We start from the raw sequence: 23,321 nt of genomic DNA, 5'->3' as shown, positions 1-23,321 counted from the left end.
GCCCTGTGTTTAAGACTTTGCAAGTTGGTAAAATGGGCAAATTCTGAGTTTTCCACCGGGTTTCCAACTCACAGAAACCGATTTGTCCTGAATTTTTATTTCTCTTCAATTCCCCAGTGTACATTAATTATATTTCGCTCTCAAATTAATTTGTATCTCCCAAACTCCTGTGGGATTGTTCTGCTGAGTGATGGGAGGAGTGGGACCCTCCTCATCCCACCATCTCCAGAGCAGGGATTTTGTGAGGCTCTGGGGTCACATCTCATTCCAGGGGCTGCCCTAAAGCTCCAGATGGGATAAATTCTGGCTGAAAAAGGTGGGCTGAACACTCACATTTGGATGTGCCAAGGAGTTGTCATCCTGGTATTTGATGGCCGTGGGGATGTTGGCAGCTGGAGGCTCTTTCTCAGCAGCTGCTGCCTCAGGGGCTCCTCCTGCTCCCACACTCCCAGGCTCCTGCTGCACCTCAGGAGCTTCTGTGGACTGAAAAAGAAACAAACCCACCACATTCGAGTGTTTTATCCCCAAATTCCCAGATGTGGCAGTGTTTTAACCCAGCACTTGGCTCATGGGAAGATTTCTCAGGAGGACACACTGGACATGGATAAAGTGACCAAAAAAAAAAAAAAAATACAGGGAGAGAGCTTGGAAAACTGCACCACTGGGATTTTGGATCACTTCCTGAAGAAGCTGCATCAGCTTATAAGAGACTTCTGGAAAGGCAAGAAATTGCACATTCTTGAGGAAAAAACCAGGAATTCCAAACACTCACTGCCAGGTGGGGAAACCAAAGCATCCCAAAGCAGTTCCCTGCAACAGCTGGTGGCCAAAATTCATGTGAATTCTGGGATCTGGATGTCTCCTGTTGGGTTTTTGGGAAGCTGATTGAAAACCAAGCTGCTCCTTTTCAGGGGATCAATACAGAGTTAAAGTCTGGCTTTAGTTAAGCAGCATTGAAATCATCTCTGCTTTAATTACAAAGTAAATGCCTGATTACTTTAGGATTTTAAGTCTGCTTTTCCTAAAAAAAAAAGCCTTCAAACCAGGTGATTTCCTTAAATTCTGCCACATTTCAAGTCCCTGAACCCACCCTGAGACCAGCAGGGAGTCTGCTGGGATTTCAGGTGGATTTAAAGTCAGTGTTGATGCTCTTCCATCGATGGAAAATCCGTAACAGTGCAGCTTCCTCCTGGCTCTGAGAGGATAATGCAGCAAGAAAGGCACGGAAAATGTCCTTTTTTGGGAGGAAAATGTCCCTTTTTGGGAGGAAAATGCACCTTTTGGGAGGAAAATGTCCCTTTTTGGGAGGAAAATGCACCTTTTTGGAAAAGGAAATGTCCCTTTTGGAAGAAAAATGTCTCTTTCTGGAAGAGAAATGTCCCTTTCTGGAAGGAATTTGTACCTTTCTGGAAGGAATTTTTACCTTTTTGACTTCTTTGCTGGACCTGAAGGTCTGTGGCACGAAGGCGTCGCTCTCGATGGCTTCGATTTCCTTCACTCTTTTCACTTGGTCCAGGAGGGTGGCTTGGTCTGCACAGGGAGGTGACATTGGGGCATTTGGGGGATTTCTGGGATTGGGGAAACCCTGGGATTCCAGCCCTGCCTGCAGGAGATTTGGGGACACTCCAGGACAAACTGCTCGTGTGATGCAGCCCAAAAATGTCCTGTTCCAAGGGAGAGCTGAGAGTAAAGCTAACCCCAGTGAGGCCACGGCTGGGAACATCCCAAACTCTGCCCTGAGGGATAACTGGGAACACTCCAGGGAGAGCTCCGAGCCCCTGGCAGGGCCTGAAGGAGCTCCAGGAGAGCTGCAGAGGGGCTGGGGACAAGGCAGGGAGGGACAGGACACAGGGAATGGCTTTAAACTGCCATTAAATGGGATATTGGGCTGGAATTCCTGGGCTGGAATTCCCAGAGAAGCTGTGGCTGCCTCTGGATCCCTGGAAGTGTCCAAGGCCAGCTTGGAGCAACCTGGGATAGGGAAAGGTGTCCCTGCCCTGTCCCTGGATGGGATTTCAGCTCCTTCCAACCCAAACCATCCCATAATTCTACGCTGACAGGAGCTGCACTGCAGCAAAGTCCAGAAATTCAACTCCAAGCCTGATTTTTTGGAGGGGTTTGGAAGGAGAACAAAAGAGACTTTGCTATGTTTAAACTCGTGTTTGCAAGTCCTGCTGCCTTGGTGCTGAAAGCTTCTCCTTTCAGATTGCTCAGGATTTTTTTGGGGAGAAATCAAATCCCCCAATTCCTGCTGGGGAGAGGGAATCAGAATTCACTGAGGGTAAATAAAGGATCCTGATGAAAGCCAGGAAAAGGAGATTTCAAACCCACAGCTCAACTCCAGGTTCCCCAAATCCCAGCCAGCTCCAGGATCCCTCCCAGATCCTGCCCAAAGTGCTGGGAATGACAAATTAGGGAAGGGGCAGAAATCACTAAATGCTGCTGATGACATCAGGGACATTAAGAGGGGAAAATGGACTGGAGGAAGCAGAGCCCATTAGTGCAGGGGAGTTTTGACAAACACATTATTGGGAGATAAAACGACTTCCAGCTGTTGTTTGTCAGCTGTCAGGGCCGAGGATTTGTATTTCATAGGAAAATCAAAAATAATGGAGTCAGAAAGCTCCCAGGCTTCAGACAAAAAAAAAAAAATCAATACTAACTCAGTGAGTCTTTTTACCCTGTTAGGGTGGGAGAAAAGGAACTAAATCTTGGATTAGGGCTGGGGTTTAATAAAAAAGGTGATTCCAGCAGCAGGCACAATTTCCACCTGTCACCTTGGCAAGGGGGAGCTTTCCCAGTTTTACTGGGAACATCATCATCCTCCTCCTCCTTCAGGGATAATTCAGAATTTTACAGTTCTCTATTTACATCTCTGGCTATCCTCCCATATAGAAATACACACACCCTGTCTTATAGCTGTGAATTCCTGTGGGATTAGGCTGGATCAGCAAGAACCTGGAATGTCACCTGGGAATTAAAATCCTTTTGGTGCCACCCCAAAACACCACACACACAATAATTAGAAGCAGCAGAGAATCAGATAAAAGTGAAAGAAGGAGAGAATTCCAAGATTCTGCAAATCAGGTGAAAGGAAAAACTTCCCTGAGAGCTCTGCCTAAAATATTTCTATTTTTTTTTCCCTTAAAGACAAAATTTCTTCCACTAGGAGTTTTAAAAATCACCAAAATAGAAGCATTAAATGACCAACAATATCTTGTGAATGATCCATTAAACAAAAAAACATGTTTTAAATGTTTCTTGGATAATCTCTGAGTGTAAATTTTCATGGATTCATTGCTTATCCATAATCCTGACCATGAACACGAACTTAAAGAGATTTTTTTCAAGCAGGTCTAACTCCAGAATCAAAGCAATGACAATAAACCTCAAATATTCCTCAGAATCTATTTCTTCCTATATTGCTAATTAGATTTAAGGAGTTCATTTAATTTAAAAATATAACACATTTTCCATAAAAAGCTTTGAAATACAGAAAAAAAAAAAGCTGTTATTTCTTCTTGCTCTTTTGAGCTGAGGATTAAAAGAAGGAAGCACCCCCAGATCCCAGACTAAACAAACAACTACAGCAGAAAATAGTTCCCCTTTGATCCCATTTTATTTGGGGTTATTGGAAGTGATATTTTTATCCAGCTGCCTGACAGAGCTGTGTGCTTTCCAACAGAACTGGGCTTTCTTTAAATTTAATTTTCCTTTTACATTTAAACCCCTGCCTTTTCACACATCATCCCATGGTTTTTAATTGATCCCAGTTTTACTCAAGCTGCACAAACTGACAAATTAAAGAAGAAATGAAGTTTGGTTTTTTTTTTTTTTCCCTGGATAATTTGTAGTGGATGACACCAAAAAACCTCCCTGGCTGTGGGAGATCCTGGATTCTGCACGAAGGGAAAAGGAGGGAGACGCAGCAGGACAGGAGGGACTGGCTGTGCCTGGAGCACCCCTGGACTTGAAACCTTGGAGCTCCGTGTGCAGGGAATTCTCCTGCCTCGGGTCCTCTCTGTCTGGATCAGGAGAGGATCAGTTGTCCTGACCCTGATCCTGCTGTGTCCCGAAGGGCTGAGACCCTTCCCAGCCCAGGGGCTGCAATTCCAAGGCCAGGGGGAGCTGCCTGGAGACCATCCATGGAGATTGTTCTTGGAGATCATCCATGGAGAACATCCATGGAGATCATCCTTGGAGATCATCCATGGAGATCATCCCTGGAGAACATCCATGGAGATCATCCTTGGAGACCATCCATGGAGACCATCCCTCGAGACCATCCATGGAGAGTATCCTTGGAGATTGTCCTTGGAGATCATCCCTGGAGATCATCCCTGGAGATCATCCTTGGAGACCTTCTCTGGAGATCATCCTTGGAGACCATCCCTGGAGAACCTCCATGGAGATCATCCCTGGAGATCATCCTTGGAGACCTTCTCTGGAGATCATCCTTGGAGACCATCCCTGGAGAACCTCCATGGAGATCATCCTTGGAGATCATCCCTAAAGATCTTCCCTGGAGACCTCCCCTAGAGATCCTCCCTGGAAAACTTCCCCAAAGATCCCCCCTGCAGATCTTCCCTGGAGATCTCCTCTGAAGATCCATCCCTGGAGCCTCAGTGGCCATTCCAGAGCTGAGACCTCCCAAGAGCCGCAGCAAAACCCAGGAGAATCAGCCCGGGAATGTCCCATCCCTGCAGGCTCTGAACTGCAGCATTCCAAACCCTCCTGCTCCTTCCAGAGCGGGGCTAGCCCGGGATATTCCCGGGATATTCCCTGGGGTATTCCCTGGGGTATTCCCGGGATATTCCCTGGGGCATTCCCGGGATATTCTCTGGGGTATATCCTGAGATATTCCCTGGGATGTCCTCTGGATATTCCCTGGGATATTCCCTCGATATTCCCTGGGGTATTCTCTGGATATTTGCTGGATATTCCTGGGATATTCCCTGGGGTATTCCCTGGATATTCCCTGGGATATTCCCTGGGGTATTCCCTGGATATTCCCTGGGATATTCCCTGGGGTATTCCCTGGATATTCCCTGGGATATTCCCTGGGATACTCCCAGGATATTCCCTGGATATTCCCGAGATATTCCCTGGGATATTCTCTGGGGTATTCCCTGGATATTCCTGGGATATTCCCTGGGATATTTCCCCGGGATATTCCCTGAGATATTCTCTGGGGTATTCCCTGGATATTCCCTGGATATTCCCTGGGATATTCCCTGGGATATTCCCTGGATATTCCCTGAGATATTCCCTGGGATATTCCCTGGGGTATTCCCTGGGATATTCCCTGGGATATTCCCGGGATATCCCGGTATCTCGTGCCCTGATCCTGTTTCCTGGCCGGGCTCCGCTGCCATTAGAGGGAGGCAGCGCCTCATCCAACCCCAGGTGTCCCGGGATGGCCCAAGTGCCACATCCCGCCAGGATCCATCCCTGCGGGATCATCCCTGTGGGATCCATTCCCATGGGATCCATCCCTGTGGGATCCATCCCCATGGGATCCATCCCTGTGGGATCCATTCCCATGGGATCCATCCCTGTGGGATCCATCCCCGTGGGATCCATCCCTGTGGGATCCATCCCCATGGGATCCAGCCCTGCAGGATCCAGCCCTGCAGCCCCCATCGCGGGTTTTGGGATCAGCCTCCATCCCCCATCCCTTAGGACAAGTTTCCCATTCCTCGGCCGCACATTTCCCAACTCGGGGATTCCCAGGGAAGGAATTTTCAGAATTTTCCCAGCCAGAGTCACAGGAACAATAAATACACCCCAAAAAGAGAAACTGGGCACAGAAAAAAGCTTTGCCAGCTCATTTTTCTGTTCCCAACATTCACCTGCAAAACACAATTAAATCCATTAAAGTAACAAGTTGGGAGTACCCTGGTATTTATTTTCCATGGGGAGAGAGCACACAGGAGTAACAAATTCAGCTGGAAAAACACAAATTAAAAAAAAAAAAAAAAAAAAAAACTTTGTCCAGGCTTGTTTTAAAATCCTGTCAAAGTGAGGTTATTAAAATATCATAAAAATATCATTAAAATATATTTTAAATAGCATTTTGTGAGCACTTACTAGAGAGAATATTACAGAGAGTACCAGACTACTCTAAGTTTGCTATTTTGATATATTACAGTATATAATGATATAGAGATGTATCAAAATATGATTGTTATATTGTCTATAGATATCAAGATTTTGATATATCTATATCAAAAATATAGATAAACCCCTCATTTTTACAGGATTTTAAACCAAGTCTGGACACTACCAACTTTTCTTTTAAAAACCTGGGAGAGCATTAGGTATAAAACACAGCAGAAAGCAGCAGGGGAAAGTTCAGCAAGTGGGCTCTGAATTTAAAGACCTTAAAATTAAGAAAAAGACAGTTTGAGAGCACTAAATTTTAAGAAAATACATTTTAAGAACACTGAATTTAAGAACTTTGAATTTAAGGAGGTGGAATTTCCTGTGTGCAGGTCGCCTTCTCCACTCCCCGGCTGGCTCCTGCTGCCCCAATTTTGGGGATTTTGGGGATATTTTTGAAAACATCCTGGCCTCAGGCAGTGGAGGGGTGGGGACAGCCCTGGCACAGGAAATTTTCCTGGATTTGTCACTGCCCTGACACCGGAGCTCCTTCCTGGGCACACAAAGCCAGGGCTGTAATTCAATGCTCAATTTACCCTTGTCTCAGTGGAGATTTCTCCCCGCTAATTGATAGAAATTAAGCCATTAATCAAGGCACCAGCCATCATTCAACCCGGGGAAGATGAATCCAAACTTTCATCATAACCACCTTCCCCATTTTAGTGTTCATTAGCATTAATTTTTAATGCAATTATGCTCTTCTTTTACGCTGAGCTCATAAATTACCGCTCTTTTGTTGCTCGCTGGCCTTGTAAAAAATCCAAGGTAATGCTCTGGGCTCTGATCTTAAAGGCAATTACTGCCTGCCTCTGTCTCTCCCATCCCTGCATCCCAAATAACCTCTGTGCTGGAGGTGCAGCCTCACCACCGGGGATCCCACACCCACGTTTCCTCCACAGCAATTTGTCCGCCTTAAAAACCACAGGCAGAGCAAGAATTCCTGCTTTTGCTGCTGCACGGGCAGAGAAACGACAGGAAAACGGGGTTGGGGAATGGATACGGGGGGGAAAAGATTGGGGTGGTGTTGTGGGAATGAGCTGTGAGGACAGCAGGGAGCTTCTCCAGCTTTTCCAGGGGATCACTTGGTGTTGGCACCTCCAGAAGTGCTGCTGGCACGTGCCCAGGGCTCCTTTCTTTCCCCCCTGGCTTGTGGCAGAGTGTGGGAATCCCACAGAGCTCTCCCAAGGGATCCTGTGCCCTGCAGGATCCATCCTGACCCTGTGCCAGCGTGGATCCTACAGAGCCAGGAACTCCCAGCCCTTTATTCCCAGCCCATGAGGGATCCTGAGAACCCCAGAGGGGAAAGGCCCAGCAGGTCCCACCCCAAACACCCTGAGCTGGCTGCAGGGAGAAGGAAATGCACATTTAGGAAATTTGAGTTGTTTTCCTGGTCATTTCCCAGCCTTTAACTGGGATATGGAATAAAGTCACTCCCTCCAGCACCAATAAAATATCACCCCCCCTCGAAATTCCCAATTCCTCAGCCAGCCCAAATAGGACAAATTCCCAGTGAAGTCTCATGTTCATCCCATAAACTCCCAGAAAAAACCCCCTCTGGAGGTCCCTGTGCCACGTTCACACGGCCCACATCCACAATCCCTGATTTTTATCCAAATAAAATCCCCACCTCAGGGAGCGTGGTTTGAGCAAAAGGATCTGGAATTTTCTTCCATACACCCCCATTTATTTTCCCCATAACCCCTGTTTACTCCCCACACACCCCTGTTTATTTGCCCTTTAGAAAGAGCTTTTCAATACTCAGCCATAAATTTGTTGTCTCCACTGACTGAAGTCCAATAACCAATTCCACGATGGTTTTTACAGCCCCATTCCCTTAAGTGACTTCTCCTTTAGCACAAATAACTGCCAGGGAGATGACAGGGAAACAAACACACGACCTTAATGAAGTACAGAAATCAGATTTGTTTCTCATCTTGAAATTTGAAGACGAACCTCACGACTTTTAATTTGTAAAAACAAATCATAAATTTCCCTGTTAGGGAGATCATAAATTTCCCTGTCTCACTTGTAGAACAGTAAAACTTTAATGGCACCAGCTGTGATTGCTGAAAGAAAATCAGTCAAACATCAGCTTCAAATATACTTTGATATTTTTTTTTTTTAAAGATTCATGGAATGGTTTGGGTGGGAAGGAACTTAAAGATCATTTAATTCCCACCTCTGCCAAGGGCAGGGACACTTCCCACTGTCTCAGGCTGCTCCAAGCTTTGTCCAGCCTGGCCTTGGGCACTCCAGGGATCCAGGGGCAGCCACAGCTTCTCTGGGAATTCCATCCCAGCCAGGAATTCCTGCCCAAAATCCCATCCATCCTCCCCTGGGACAGTTTAAAGCCATTCCCTGTGTCCTGTCCCTCCATCCCTTGCCCCAGCCCCTCTGCAGCTCTCCTGGAGCCCCTTCAGGCCCTGGCAGCTCTCCCTGGAGCTTCTCCTCTCCAGGTGAACATTCCCAGCCCTGGAGCATCACAGGACATTGGGATTTGGGGTCTCCTCAGGGAAAACAGGGCAGCAGAAGAGGGGAGGAGAGGATGGGCACACACAAAGCAGGGTCAAATTTAAGGAATACAATTAGAAGTGATTATTAATTACAGCAGCTTCAATAAAAAGGCAGGAATTGGTTCCTCCAGCAGCAATTTTCCATCAATCCCATTTCTAATTCCCCTTCCCTCAGCTCTGGACACACAGAGTGGCCAAATTCCCCTTTACCCTTCCCATCTCTCATTATCTTCCTCCCAAGCCACACTGTGCCACGGCACCAAAACTCGGCATTTTTGATTTGTTCCACTTGGATTTTCTCCTTTGATATCACAAGAACCTTCTCCAAGCAGGATTAACTGGGAGCACCAATTAATTCCTCTCAGTTCCCAAGTAAAACAAACTCAAATTTTTGATTTGGAGTGGAATTCTCAGCAGCCAAGGTTTCAAAAAGGGGGAATTTGGGAATTTATTCCTGCCTCCTTTCAATTCCAAGGCAGCAATCAGAAAAATAACCAGAGATAAAAGAAGATCCCAGTGTGTGGCAGCTGCTGGAGCAGCAGCACAACATCAGGTGTTGGTGGCAGCCTAAGGAAGTGACACTGGGGACACCCAGGGACACCCAGGGCAGGGCACCAAACCTGCCATTACAGAGGGAAAAATGAGGAATACTGAAAATTTCCAGCTTTGAGAAGGAAGGAAAAAAAAATAATCCATGTCTTCATCTAAACGTACAATCTGTATGAAAGAATTTGGGGCTTGAGTTTGGTCTCTGCCATCACAGCGAACTTCAGGAAAATTTACTGAAGATAAATGAGGACCTTGGGCAGTAACTGATGAACTTTAGGGCATCCCAATCCAGGGTTGAGCAAAGCACTTTAACTTATTACAGGCTGACCTCACCCCAGCAAATCTTCTCCTGGCACGTCCAGGCTGGGCTTTAATTTCCATTACACCCAGGGAAAGGTTTTCAGCTCTCTCTGAAGGAAGTGGGAAGGGAAATCAGAGGGTTGGGGTGTCCTGGGCAGAGCCAAATGATCCCTGAGGGTTTCTCCCAGCTCAGGATTTTCTCTGGAGGCCATGGATGAGATTCTTCATGTGAGAACTCCTGGCCAGCAGGTTAAGGATGAATTAAAAAAAAAATAAAACTTTTCATTTGGGTTTAGAGAGTTTATAATTAAGGGATTTTCTCCAAGTCGAGCCCTCCAGGTTTTTCAGTACATTCTATCTTTAGAAAAAGGAAAAGCCTTTTCCCAAAACTCAGTGGCTGGAACTCACCTTTGCAGTCTGAGCCCTGCTGATGGATACATCCTTCTGTGGTCCCTCCACCACCCAAACACACGGAATCACAGAACCACGGAGTGGTTTGGGCTGTTGGAGGCACCTGAGGACTCAAAGAATTTCACTTCTGCTAAAGAAAAGCCACCCCAGCAGCACAGAGAGCTCAGTAAAAGCCGGGAATGAGCCTTGGGGATGGGGTTTATTCCCTGGGGAAGGGCCCAGCTGTCTCCCAGCCACGTTCCCACCCTCGTTTGCATCCCTGTCTCCCTCCCCCTGCCCACGTGGGCCTCATTTCCAAGCCTATTCCAAACGCTATTTTCCAAGCCATGTGCCACACGACTTGTTCATATAAATGGAACAAATTAAACTGTCTCCACAGATATCCCCTCGCATTTGTAGCCCCTGATTCCTCTGCCTCACACACGTGGCCAAGACACCGAATTATCTCCCTGCAGAGGTTGACCTCGGGATATTGGATTCTGCCACGGAAACACTTAATCACCTCTGCCTTTTGCAAGGGAGAGGGGGAAAAGAAAAGAAAAATAAAAAAAAAAATAATACTAAAAAAAATCAAGTTTAAATTTGCCCTGATGAAAAATCAATAAAGCAGTAATTGCTTGGCTTATCATGGCGTGGAGGGACAAATTGGGAAGTGGAGCCGGGCGCCGGGGTCCAGGGAAAAGACGCGGGATTTCGGGATCACTAAGCCACAAAAGGGAAAGGTCTCGGAGCCGTAATTAAATCTACTCGTGGCTGATTTTGTGCCAAATTTATTTCCCCAGAGTCTATCAAAATGTTGCAGTGGTTTAGCAGCAGAGGAGGGGTGGAGAAAGGGGGGAGCAGAACGAATGGATTCAGCGGCACGCGCCAGGCACGGGAAACGCAAATCCCGGGATAAAGGAACAGGGAAACGCAAATCCCGGGATAAAGGAACAGGGAAATGCAAATTCCAGGGGAAAGGAATGGCCCCAGTCAGCACCACCCTCTCAGCCATCCACCTATGGAATGGCTGATTGCCAAAAAATTCCTGTTTTCTATCCTGGAACAACTTCTTCTCCTGGTTTTTGGATGCGTCCCCAGCTCCTCCTCCCACACACGTGGCCCTGCCACCATGGATTTTAAACTCCACATTTAAAATTATTATTATTATTATTATTATTATTATTATTATTATTTGTGGTAGGTGAAGAGAAACGAGCCCAAAACCTCTCCATAATATCATCCAACATATTCCAATTTTTCCTTTGTGTTTTTTGTTTGGTTTTTTGTTTTCAACTTTCCCCTTGTCCACTTCACCTATTTGGAATTTGTCTATTTGAAATTTTGGGAGTAAAAAACCCAGCTTGGTGGCAAAATCCCCTTTGGATTTGGTCACTTTTCAGGCAGCCCCAAAGCGAGGAAACCAAAAAAAAAAACCCCAAACTATGAAAATCCAACCACTGAAAAACACTCCTGGAAAAGTCGCAGGTTTTTTTTGCTAATAAACCTAATTTCATGCAGCAAATTAGCATAGCTCCAATGGAAGTGCAAATGTAATCAAACTGAAAAATTCAAATGAGGCGGGGGGGAGCCTTTTTCTTTTTTGCTTTGCTTTTTAGTCTCTTTAAAAAAAAAAAATCAGCATTTTGCTGTGTGTCCTTCACCGGGCTGGAGGGACTGTGGTAATTAAAACATTTAAACCAGCACAAGCCCCTCAGTCTCTAATCTGGAGCTGGGGTCAGCTGTCTGTAGATTCTAATTTGTCCTCAATTTTTTATTCATGCTGGGGAAATGCTGCATATTGAACAGGAAAGCAGCGGGAAGGGGCAGAGCTGGGCTCAGGGGTCAAATAATTTGATTTCCGAGCAGATTACATGGAACATCCAACGTCTAATCTCACACCTGATTTGGCAATAAAATGACAATAAAAGGGGATGTTAAGACAGCCTCGCTGTGGGGTGGGCAATAAGCAGTTTTTATGAGTTGGGGAAGGATTGGTTTATTTGTAGAATTATTTTTTATTGCAGCTCCTGGGTAAAGGCTGTCTAAACAGGCTGGAATTTCCTTTTGCAAGGGTTCTAGTTGAGGAAATCAAGTAAGGAATAAAAGAGAAATAAAAAATTCTTTTTAAAATCCTAATTCAGAATTTTTATTTTTAAAGATTTAATTTCATCTAATTTTGCTTTATCTTGTTTTATTTCAATGACTTGGAAAGTGCTCTGACAGGTTTTTAGCAAACCAGGAGGGATCAAAGAGGGTTAAAAACCACCCAGAGATGATGTGTGAGGAAGGAAGAATTAAGAAAAATAAATGCAAAATGCTCTTTTTCCAAGCAAAAGATGCCACTGGACATCTGGGACAGGGAAGGGAACAAACTCTAAGAACTGGATAAATGTCCTGTTTGCAAATCCATTTGGGACATAAACCTCCCTAAAACCGGAATTTTGAATCCACATGGGATACAAATCTATCTAAAACTGGATTTTTGAATCCAGATGAGACATAAACCTACCTAAAACTGGAATTTAGAATTCATATGGGACAAAAACCTACCTAAAACCAGAATTGAGAATCCACATGGGACATAAACCTACCTAAAACTGGAATTTAGAATCCACATGGGATATAACCAAAAACTGGAATTTTGAATCCAGATGGGACATAAACCTACCTAAAACTGGAATTTAGAATCCACATGGGATATAACCAAAAACTGGAATTTAGAATCCACATGGGACATAAACCTACCTAAAACTGGAATTTTGAATCCAGATGGGACATAAACCTACCTAAAACTGGAATTTAGAATCCACATGGGATATAACCAAAAACTGGAATTTTGAATCCAGATGGGATATAAACGTACCCAGAACTGGAATTTTGAATCCAGATGGGATATAAATCTACCTAAACCTGGAGTTTCCCAATTCCCCTGGATGTCTCAGAATGCTTCAATGCCTCGTACACAATTTAATTTCACTTTGTGTTTTCCAGTGAGAAGGAACATTTCCATTCCTAACTGGGAGCCGACTCCTCAGCAAATGGATGAATTTGAAATTATTCAGAACAAAAAATAAATCTTCTCTTCATTTTTGAACACTGTGACATCCTCACAACCCTTCAAAGCCAGCCCAGGACACTTTTCATGGCTTATTAATAAAATTGTAGAGAAGTTTTCCTCCCCATTTCCCTGGAAATTCTGTTGTCATTCCAAGTCCTTGCCCTTTTTTCTTCCCTCTGCCTTTCCATGCTTCACCCTTCCCAATCCCTGGCACAGCAATTGCCAAAAAAGTGGGGGTTTTTTCCAAACCTTCCCTGTAAATTGGTGCTGGGTGACTCCTCCAGGAGGAAAAGGCTCTCTCTGGGTTCCAAAATCCAGGAATCACAGCAGGGAGAGGGTACAGATGGTTGGTTTGGTCCCTTTTCCAATGAGATTGGGAAGTGTCCCTTCCCCTCCTGCCAGGTCTGGGCTATCCCATTTCTCCACTTGGATTTCCAATTTGGTATCACAAGAACCTTCTCCAGGCAGGATTAACTGGGAGCACCAATTCATTCCTCTCAGTTCCCAGGTGGAACAAACTCAAAGTTTTGATTTGGAGTGGAATTCTCAGCAGCCAAGGTTTCAAAAATGGGGAATTTCCCTGAATTCCCTCTTGAGAGTAAATCATGGAATCCCAGAATGGTTTGGGTTGGAAGGGACCTTAAAGCCCATCCAGTTCCAGTGAGGATTTGAGGCTCCTGGGATTGTCTGGATTGGCTCCCTCAGGATGCTGGGAATATCTCTTCTCATCACTCCCTGAGATTTCAATCCATTCTGGTTTAATCATTCCACCTGCTGGACTGCAAAGCAGCAGCTCAGGGCAACAAATTCCATCATCAGCCCTGGGAGGGAAATCCCACGGCCCCACTGGGGTTTGGACACTTCAAAATAATGATTTCTGACTCCCTGGGCTTTGGTTTGTTATGAAATAAAAGAAAATTCCTCACCTTCTTCCTTTCTTCTCTTGGCTTCTTCTTCACTTCTCTCCTTGGCCTTCAAGGCTTCGTCTGCTTTAGCTAAAAAAGAGGAAGACAAGAGCTGGAATTAGTTCAGTTGATCCTATCAGGTCATGGAATCATGGAAAGGTTTGGTTTGGAAGGACTTTAAATCCCATCCAGCCCCATGGCAGGGACACCTCCCATTGTCCCAGGCTGCTCCAAGCCCCATCCAGCCTGGCCTTGGGATGGGTCATCAGCAACCTCTTCCCAAACAATATTTCCTGAGCTTTAAACCCAATTTCATGTTCCTTTCTCCAGGCCCCACAACAAAATCCACGGGTGTGACAGACCAGAACTCGGTTCTTCATTTATTTTATTTAAAGTCACTCCCCCAGTTAAGGAATGGGATTATGGAGGGTAGTAACAGGTCAGCATTAGAGGCAATATTAATCCAATACAAATCCCCACGTTCATTTGGTGGTAAGTGAAGCCCTTAAGAGACTTTTAAGAGTTTTTTTCTCTCTTTAAACCCCAATCTCCCCACCCTGGTTGCCCCCAGCCCCAACTGCAGTGACCCAAAGGTGGTGCATTCATAAAGTGGCAGATCTGCTGCCAGAGTGAGTAATCCATCAGACCCATTTTGAGGATAAAACAGAAACAAAACAATATTTCCAGGGCTGCAGACTGTGTTCAGGGTGGGAGTCACACAGCTCTTCCTCAGGACTTTATTAGGTAGTACACAATCTTCTCTTCACTCCAAATCACAGCAGCAGTACTTAATCCATGTTACAACAATCTCCTTTAAAAAGAATCTTTTTTTCCCTCTAGAAACCTCTTCCCTTATTACTTAATTATCTACCAGTTGCTCAACTGCAGGGGTTTTCAAACACTTTCCTACAGATGTTAAAGAAGATTAAAAATATACAGCACAGTAACAAGGGACTATCAATATACTCTGTAAATTAATTAAATTTCTGTTCTAGCACATCATTTATTCCAAAGCATTAATGTCTCAAAGGAGCCATTCTCTTTTATTGCCATCTCACTGCCTGATGAGTGAACTAAGTGAGAATAAGTCTCTAATAACATTATACTTGATGAAATATTAAGTTTTCAAAACTATCACCAGGCCAGAAAGAAAAGAACCAACGAGGAGCAGGAATCCAGCGTTTAAACCAGGCCTTTCCCAGGGAGGAAAATCACTATAAACTGAATAAAGATTTGCAAAGATTTAATCCCAGCACCTCCCAAATTAAGGAATAATTGATGAAAACCAAGTTCAGCTCAGGAGCGGGGTGAAGGGGTTGCTCCTTTTTGGAGCCACCAGCTCCACCTTAAAATGCACAACCTGAACAGGGATCAGAGTGACCCCATCACTGCCCAGACAGCTGCTTCCATCCCCACACTTTTATACATATTTAGACAACATTTAAAGCCATGAAATATTAAAACTTTTCTGCCACCGAAGATCATTACGAGAATCTATTAAAGCCCATAATAAAAGCAAACCACGAGTAACTCTAAAGACTTTTTACTTCATTTACACTTTATTCTCTTTGGTAAAAGGACAGGGGATAATAGAAATTCCATTTAAATTCAATTTTGGTGATATGTGTAATTGTAGATATACCCCTTGAGTCATGTAAAATGCTCAGCTGATGTTTCTTTCAAATTATCCCGCTCCGATTCCCATTCTGCTCCTTACAACTGTCTTCAATATGTATTAGCAGAGCTCATTAGGCTGGAATTTAATAATGCAAACATCAGGTGGATTTCAAGACCCTCCATTATCAGCACAAGATGGATTGCTCATATAGCTCGTGGGCCAACTGGGCACAATTTAGATTCAATAAACTACCAGGCCTAAATTTGATTTATCTATTCCACTGAGCTACTTTGTTCTTCCTGCCCGATTTGTTGCTGCACAGGAACAATTCATTGGGTATCTCAGTGGCAAAAAAGATATTAAAACACACAGGCAAGATGGTGCTGGTCAATGAATAAATTTTTAGCTGGTCTTTGTTAACTTTAAATGCCTGATTTCCAGCCCCTGTAAGTCAAGTTAAAACTGGAGCTTGGCCTTTCAAGTCCTGCTTAATTAGAGGGACAAGGGGGCAATTTAGGAAGTATCACGAGGACAATTCTCCACACAAAATTGCTCGTTAACAACAATTAACTTAGCCCATAAATCTGCAGAGCAGTGGGTCCACAGGCTCTGAACCTCCGAGCTGCTTTCAGGAGGTGACACCAAGGATCCTCTTCAAACATCTCACAATTCCTGTCCCTTCTGCACACAATCCCAGGCTGGGAGCAACCACAGTGGGGCAAGTGGCTGAAGCTCCCTGCTCCAGCAGCATCATCCTGGAGAACAGGGCACGGGACTGTGCCCAGCCTTCTTCTTCCTCTTCCTCTCCTCCTTCTCCTTCTTCTCCTCCTCCTTCCTCTTCTTTTCTTCTCCTCCTCCTCCTTCCTCTTCTCCTCCTCCTTTTCTTCTCCTTCCTCTTCTCCTCCTCCTTTTCTTCTCCTTCTTCCTCTTCTTTTCTTCTCCACCTCCTCCTTTTCTTCTCCTTCTTCTTCTTTTTTCTCCACCTTCTCCTTTTCTTCTCCTCTTTCTTCTTTTTCTTCTCCTCCTCCTCCTCAATGCTGATATCATTATTATTATTATTATTCAGTGAATATATTGTCCTTCACTGCCCAAGTGCCATTAAAAGCACTAAAAGAGATTCACTTTTCTCAATCTGAGCTGCAATTAAACCACATTAAAACACCTGTACAACTCAGGGGTTGGATTTGATGGTGTGAGAGGGCTTTTCCAGCCTGAACAATTCCACAATTCCCTGGAACCCCCGGGGAGGTGGAAGTGCTGGAGGTTTGGGAAGCAGAGTCACTCCCAGAGGGATGGGTGATGATTTCATCCCGACCAGCCTCACGCTGGGCCAAGGTGAAATTAGTCCAGGCAAAGCTGCTAATTAAGAGAAATCCAGGAGAACTGGGTGGATTATTCTAAGGTAGAAACAGGGCAGGGGGTGTTTTGGGGGTGGAAAAGGCATTTTGGAAAGTCTGGAGGAGCCACTGCAGCAGAGCCCTCTCTCAGTGCAGTAACAGGGAAGGTGCATGGAAAAGACTCAGCCCTTCACTAAAAGGATTTCATTTGCCTGTCAAAATTAAAAAGACAGGAGTGTCAGAACACCCACAACTGCAAACCACAAGGGGTCTGGAAAAAAAGAAATTAATTCAGCATAATTGTGAACTTTCCAACTGCTCAAAATTGAAAATACAAGATGTGTATGAGGAAAAGAAAGCCCAGAAACTGTAAAAACACACATGGACATCCAATTTAAAATGCAGCCAACCATCCATGGTGCTCATCAGAAAGACTTCACCTTTCTTTTTTTAAACACAAACATTTTTGCACTCATCAAATATTCAGTCAGCTCACATAGAAAAATACAAGTGCAATCCATTATTAATTTACAAGGCCCCTGTTTAATTTACATGCTATTTTTCTCTGGTATATTAAATTTATCAAGGCTTGTGGAAATCCTCTCTGCTGAATATTCATAGGCCAACGTGTAAGATTCTGTGTTCTCCACCCCACAAATTCCAGCACAAACTCCAAACAGCCACTTGCTCAGAGAATTCCTCTGACAGGTTCAAAACAGGAACATCAAGAGCAGGGTCCAGGAATTCTGAGATCCAGAGGAAAAATGACACCACCAGATAAATTTTTATCACCCCCAGATTTCAGCTGCTTTTCTGTATTCTTGCCTTGAGTAACATCTCGCCCAAAACTGAAAGGAAAATCCTTGAGTTTGGATCAGAAATCCAGAGACACCACCAACATTCCTGGAGGTCTCCGAGGGCTTTTCCAGCCCTAAATGATTCTATTAACTCATGATCCCATCAACCCACGGAATTCTGTGATTCCATAAATCCAGGTTTTGGGTGGTCACTGGCCCAGTCCATCATGGATCTCTCAGTGCCACCAGAGCTCCCTAATTCCACGTGAAACGCCACAATTCCCAAACCTGGGAAGTTCTGCTGTTCCTGCCCCATAATTTAATTACACCAGACTCTAATTATGGATATTGGAGAGGCCTGAGCATGAGGGAAGAGCTCACTGCCCCCTCCTCAGCTCTGCCAGTCACACTTACAAATTCCCCATCAGCCCAAATCTGGTTATTTTAAGTTTCTCTGAATTCCTGGGGGAACACACCCGGGCTTTGGGAGGGAGATGTTATCCCACTGATTCCTCCTGGTGTAGGAATGCCATTTCTCACCTCTTCTGCAGCATTCCTGCTCAGCTCCCTTCCCTTAGCCATTTCAGAAAAGATTTCTTATTTTGGGATAAATGCCCTGTTATGGCACAGCTAATGAGTGCCTGGCTCAAAGCCACAGGGGCTTTCCCAAATATTATACATATTTATTAAATGTTAATAATGTATTTTAACTATTATAGGATCGAGTACACATTAATTACAACAAATAGAAATAATAGCTATAATTATAATTATTATCATTATAAAATATTAAATGCTTTTTTTGGTAGAAGATACATCCAGTCATGTGCAACCCAACGGAAAAAAGCACAGGCAAAACCCAAACGTTGTCTTATTCCAAAGCATAACCCAGATATTTGTAGTTATTTAGTATAACCAGGATAATGTATTTTTGGTAGAAGATACATCCAGTCATGTGCAACCCAACTGAAAAAAGCACAGGCAAATCCCAAACGTTGTCTTATTAACCAGATATTTGTAGCTATTTGGCGTAACCAGAACATGTGTTTAGTTTGGGTACAACCAGGATAATCATAAAGATAAACCCTTGCTCACCAACCAGGCAATTCCCCCCAGTTCCTTTTCACTGTTACCACTTTCAGGAAGAGGTTTGTGGATTATCCAGTGGCCCAGGGCTGGGAGAAATCCCAGCAGGGAAGAGAGAACATCCCAACTCCCTCTAAACAACCCCAGCGACTGCTGAGTGCAAACGGGTTAAACACCAAACCAACTCCTCTGGAGACAGGGAAAAGGCTCATCCCTGGCTGGAATATCAACATGCTGGGCAGAAATCCTGGAGGGGAAGAGGCTGGAAAGGGACACGGGGCAGGGAAAGGGAAGAACTGACAGCGAAAATCCCGTTCTGGTGAGCAGGACTGACCTCCCCAAAGACTGCCTACTGTATTAAGACTGCCTTTCTCATCACTTAATGCTTATTTTCATCACTTTGCTTAAAATATTGATAATCAATTAGGGCTACGTCTGTTTTGCCACAGAATCTGTGTCACAGTCTATCAGCCTGTCAGGGCCAATTCCATCCTCATTCAAAGTTAATTTTTTCTCCCTAAATCCGCCTTTGGAGGAGTCATTAGGCGCGGAACATAGCCCGAGGTGCAATCACCTATTCTCTTTCATTAGAGGCAGGCAGGGAAGGTGAGGGAGATTATTAGAACTTTGGAATGATCACAAAGCAGCGTGCTGCCTGTCAGATCCCCCCAACATTTCATTCATCTCGCCAGCTCGCTGCCAAGGCTTCTAAATGGACATTATTCATGAACATCTGTGACACGTTGAATATTCCGGGGCTGGGGGTGATGAAAAAAAAGCTGTGGCTCCCCCTCTCCTCTCTCCCTTTGGCTGGCAAATTAATTCTGTGGTCAGAACAATTAGGAATAGAACAAACTTGTTTCCGTGGCGTTGTTTTTAGGCCTTCCAAGATAACCCCCTTAAAAAGGTGGGGTTTGGGGGTTTTTAAAGCATAAATGTGGCTGCTCCAAATGGTCAGACACTGGAGTTTTGTGATACTGGGGAATGATGAAAAAGTCGTGCCCCCCCCCTCACTGAGAAATTAATTCTGTGGTCAGAACAATTAGCAATAGAACAAACTTGTTCTATTGTTTTTAGGTGTTGTTTTTAGGCCTTCCAAGATAACCCCCTTAAAAAGGTGGGGTTTGGGGGTTTTTAAAGCATAAATGTGGCTGCTCCAAATGGTCAGACACTGGAGTTTTGTGGTACTGAGGAATGATGAAAAGGTCGTGCCCCCCCTCTCACTGAGAAATTAATTCTGCAGTCAGAAGAATTAGGAATATTAAAAAAGCTGGTATGTGTTGTTATTTTCAGTCCTTCCAAGATATTCCACTTTAAAAAGTGTTCTCTCAGACCTGGATTTTTTTTTTTTTGAGTCCACTCTAAAACACTGTATTTTAAGGTATTGTTGAACAACGTGCATTTCCTCTGCTACAGAAATTGATTTTTGGTTGGGTTTTTTTTTTTAAGCAATTAGCAAATGAGCAGCTTTGCCATCTGATTTGTTGCTACCTTTCTAAAATGCAGCCAAAGGAGACCCCAGGTTGGATTTGAAATGGCTGAAATCTGAAATTCCAGCCCACTTCACTCCTGGTGGAAGAGTGGGAAACAGATTTCCACAATCAAATCTATTTATTCCTATTTCCTCCCAACGAACATGTGATGGCCATCGAGGCATTTTTTAGGTAGGAGTGGCAGAAATGCTGGTGCAGGAGACAACCATGCACAAAATTAAATAAACCACCACATTTTTCCATGCAGATTCCCTTCCTACATTCAGGGAGGGGGGTTAAGATGTAGCTACTTGGAGGAAAAGTCATTTCCATCTAATGAAATTACATCGAGTAGTTCCTTGAATCTCATTACAAAATTCAAAAGAATAATCATTGACATTTTATTTTTTTCCCCTGATATTACCAGGCAAGCAGTGTTCTCATCACCAAACTTCTCACAGCCCCCATCATTCTGCTCCCCAAATATCCTCCTTTTCCAGAATGAAGGGCCAGGTCCTCAGTGAATTCAAGCTGGCACAATTCCACAGGCTTGAGCCAAGCCCATTTACTGCAGCTGAGGATCTGGCACTCCCTATTTATAACAATAATCCTAAAGAAGACTCAATCAGCAAATCTTGGCTAGGTACATTCATCCATTATTTAGTGCATCCCTAATTTCTTTCTTTTCCCCCCAGTTTCTCCCCCAAACACACGGTGGAGGAAAAAAATCCAACCTAAATAGGTTTTAACACCAAGGATTAATTGGCTTCTGACTCATTGCAGGGACTGCTGTTAAATATTCCAGGGATTTGTTTCCATCCCAGAAAAGGCTGTACATTATCCACCTCAACATCTCCTAACCAAAAAATGTTTCACCTGGGATCTGCTCCCCCAGCCTGCAGCCCAGCTCAGGAAAACATGGAGCTGGATGTCATCCTTGTCCCAAACTGGATATTTGGTCCTCAGGAGGAGATCAGTTCCCAAAATAATTCAGTGATTCCAATGGAAGTGTTTAAATGGCGAGTTGCTTTAGAGGGAGAGGAGTGGGAATCATGGAATCAGGGAATCACAAAGGTTGGCAAAGCCCTCTAAGATCATCATGTCCAACTGTTGATCCAGCACTGCCAGGTCCACACTAACCCTGTCCCCAAGTGCCACATCCACCTGTCTTCTGAACACTTCCAGGGATGGAGACTCCACCACTTCCCTGGGCAGCTCCTTCCAAAGCCTGACCACCTTTTCCAGGAAGAAGTTTTTCCTCCAATCTAATCCAGATTTCTCCCAGTGCAACTTGAGGCCATTTCCTCCAGCTGATGAGAAAGGAAGAGTTTCCTCTTCCTCAAGAAATGAAGAGCTTAAGGAAAGTTAAAGGATGGCCAGGAGTTAAACCTTCCCCTAAATTACTGAGACAAAAGAAGCAGCAACATCTAGGAGGGAAAAAAAATTCAAAATTTATTATTTATTAAAAAATATAAAAATTGATGGAGTAAAGAATGCTGTTATTGCTACATCCTTCAGGAATAATTCCCAGCTCAACTGGAAAACCAAGAAGAGATCCCTATGAAAAACTCTGATTTGATTACATTGATTTAAATTGTTCTTAAGCCAGTTTTTTGTTCCAGAGTCATTTTTTTCCCCCAGCACACCACGGGTGGAGAAAGGAGAGGACAATGGATCTGGTGAGCAGGGGACAGGAGGAAGCCAGGTGGGATGGGTTTGGGAGCTGTCCCTGCCCAGGACCTGCAGTCTCCATGGAACAAACCCTTTCAAAACCACCACACAAATTCTGAAGGGTAATTTTAGGCTGGTTTTTTTTCCTCCTCAGTGACTCCAGGGCTCCTTTCCCACGAGGATCTCAGCCCAAACCAAGACCACAATCTCAGCTCTGTACCCTGTTGTAAGCAGAGCTCAAACTCTCCAGCTCCAGGGACTGTGTCCATGTCCCATCCCAACTCCCAGGAAACACTCAATCTCACGGGATTGAGTAGAAGATTGAGTAGCAAACTCATGGGATCTGCCAGCCCCTCAGCTCCATCACCCACTGCATGGGAAATCTCCTTGATCTTGTACTACCCACATCACATGAAAACATACCAGCTCCTCCACTTAATTCCACAAATAAATCATTTTAATTCAAAAAAAACACTTCCTTGCTTAAAATACAACCACTAAGGCAAATGATTGAAATGATTTCTGGAGTGGGGGGATAAAATGGCACTGTGCCTCAAACACAATTGTCATTGCAGGCTGTAGATTGGCAACGACAGTCAGCTTTTCTTTCTGGGGTTAAGGGCAGAATTCAGGCTGACAGCTTGTCAGCAAACTTGAGAAATTCACTCCCAAAACTTCGATTCCAAAGGAGCCCTCCTTTCATCTGCCAATTTCCCGGCGTCAGGAATGGCTGTGTTAAGTGGAAATCAAGCAGATGACAAAACTCACGTGGCTGTGGGCAGGAAGCAATAAAGCAGGGAGCACACACAGCTGATTACAGGGAACAGCTCTGAGAGAAGCCAAAGCACCTCGGGAGGGCTCTGGGAATTCCCAGCTCCTGTTTTCCAACCCAATAAAAACATCAGGAGTGGAAAAACATAAGGAATAGAGCTGTGTAAAGTGGCTCCTGTTTGAACATCCTTAATCGAGAATGGAGCACAATTAATATTCAAATAGTGGTGCAAGGAAATGTTTTAGAGGGTTTTTTGGAAGAAAGAAGGAAATTTGTCTGCCCTGTGCATGATCCTTTCCCACTTTGACCACAACATCAATAAAAAAAAAATTTGTGAAGCAACAAAACACAAAAAAGTTCAAAAACTACTTTTAAAAGTTTTTGTACAAAACCTGTAAATCCATAAACACCAAGACATGGTTAAAGAATATTACACCAAGGAGTGTTAACTCACAAAGATACTGAACAGGGCACTGGGAAAAGCAGGAAAGGACGAGGTGGAAAACTTTGGGCTGGAAAACTTGGAGGGGGGAAAACGTGAAGGGGAAAAAACTTGGAGGGGCAAAAACTTGGAGGGTAAAAACTTGGAGGGGGAAAAACTTGGAGGCCTTAAAACTTGGAGGGGGAAAACTTGGAGGGCAAAAAACCTGGAGGGCAAAAAACTTGGAGGGCAAAATCTTGGAGGGGG

At 44.4% G+C, this 23,321-nt stretch overlaps 1 protein-coding gene and 1 long non-coding RNA gene across 3 annotated transcripts in view; one reads left to right on the top strand and one right to left on the bottom strand.

The window, feature by feature from the left end:
• LOC136365325 (uncharacterized) overlaps window positions 1-23,321 on the top strand; it is a 133,193-nt gene that overhangs the window by 19,691 nt on the left and 90,181 nt on the right. The gene's annotated exons all lie outside the window — the stretch shown is intronic.
• The window catches only part of RSRC1 (arginine and serine rich coiled-coil 1), a 101,601-nt gene that overhangs the window by 2,433 nt on the left and 75,847 nt on the right, over window positions 1-23,321 (bottom strand). Inside the window, exons 6-8 of one of the 2 annotated variants that reach the window (XM_066325673.1) lie at window positions 13,902-13,970; window positions 1,424-1,530; window positions 334-483 (exon numbers count right to left, since the gene is read on the bottom strand). In XM_066325673.1, the coding sequence (XP_066181770.1) occupies window positions 334-483; window positions 1,424-1,530; window positions 13,902-13,970 (326 nt within the window). Of the gene's footprint in view, window positions 1-333; window positions 484-1,423; window positions 1,531-13,901; window positions 13,971-23,321 lie in introns of those variants that run through there. The other variant, XR_010744344.1, reaches the window with a different exon arrangement.

The sequence above is a fragment of the Sylvia atricapilla genome, chromosome 10 (genome assembly GCF_009819655.1).
Source record: "Sylvia atricapilla isolate bSylAtr1 chromosome 10, bSylAtr1.pri, whole genome shotgun sequence".
Classification (NCBI taxonomy): Eukaryota; Metazoa; Chordata; class Aves; order Passeriformes; family Sylviidae; genus Sylvia; species Sylvia atricapilla.
The sequence above is the reverse complement of the archived record's forward strand: the minus strand, read 5'-3'. Positions and strand labels throughout refer to the sequence as shown.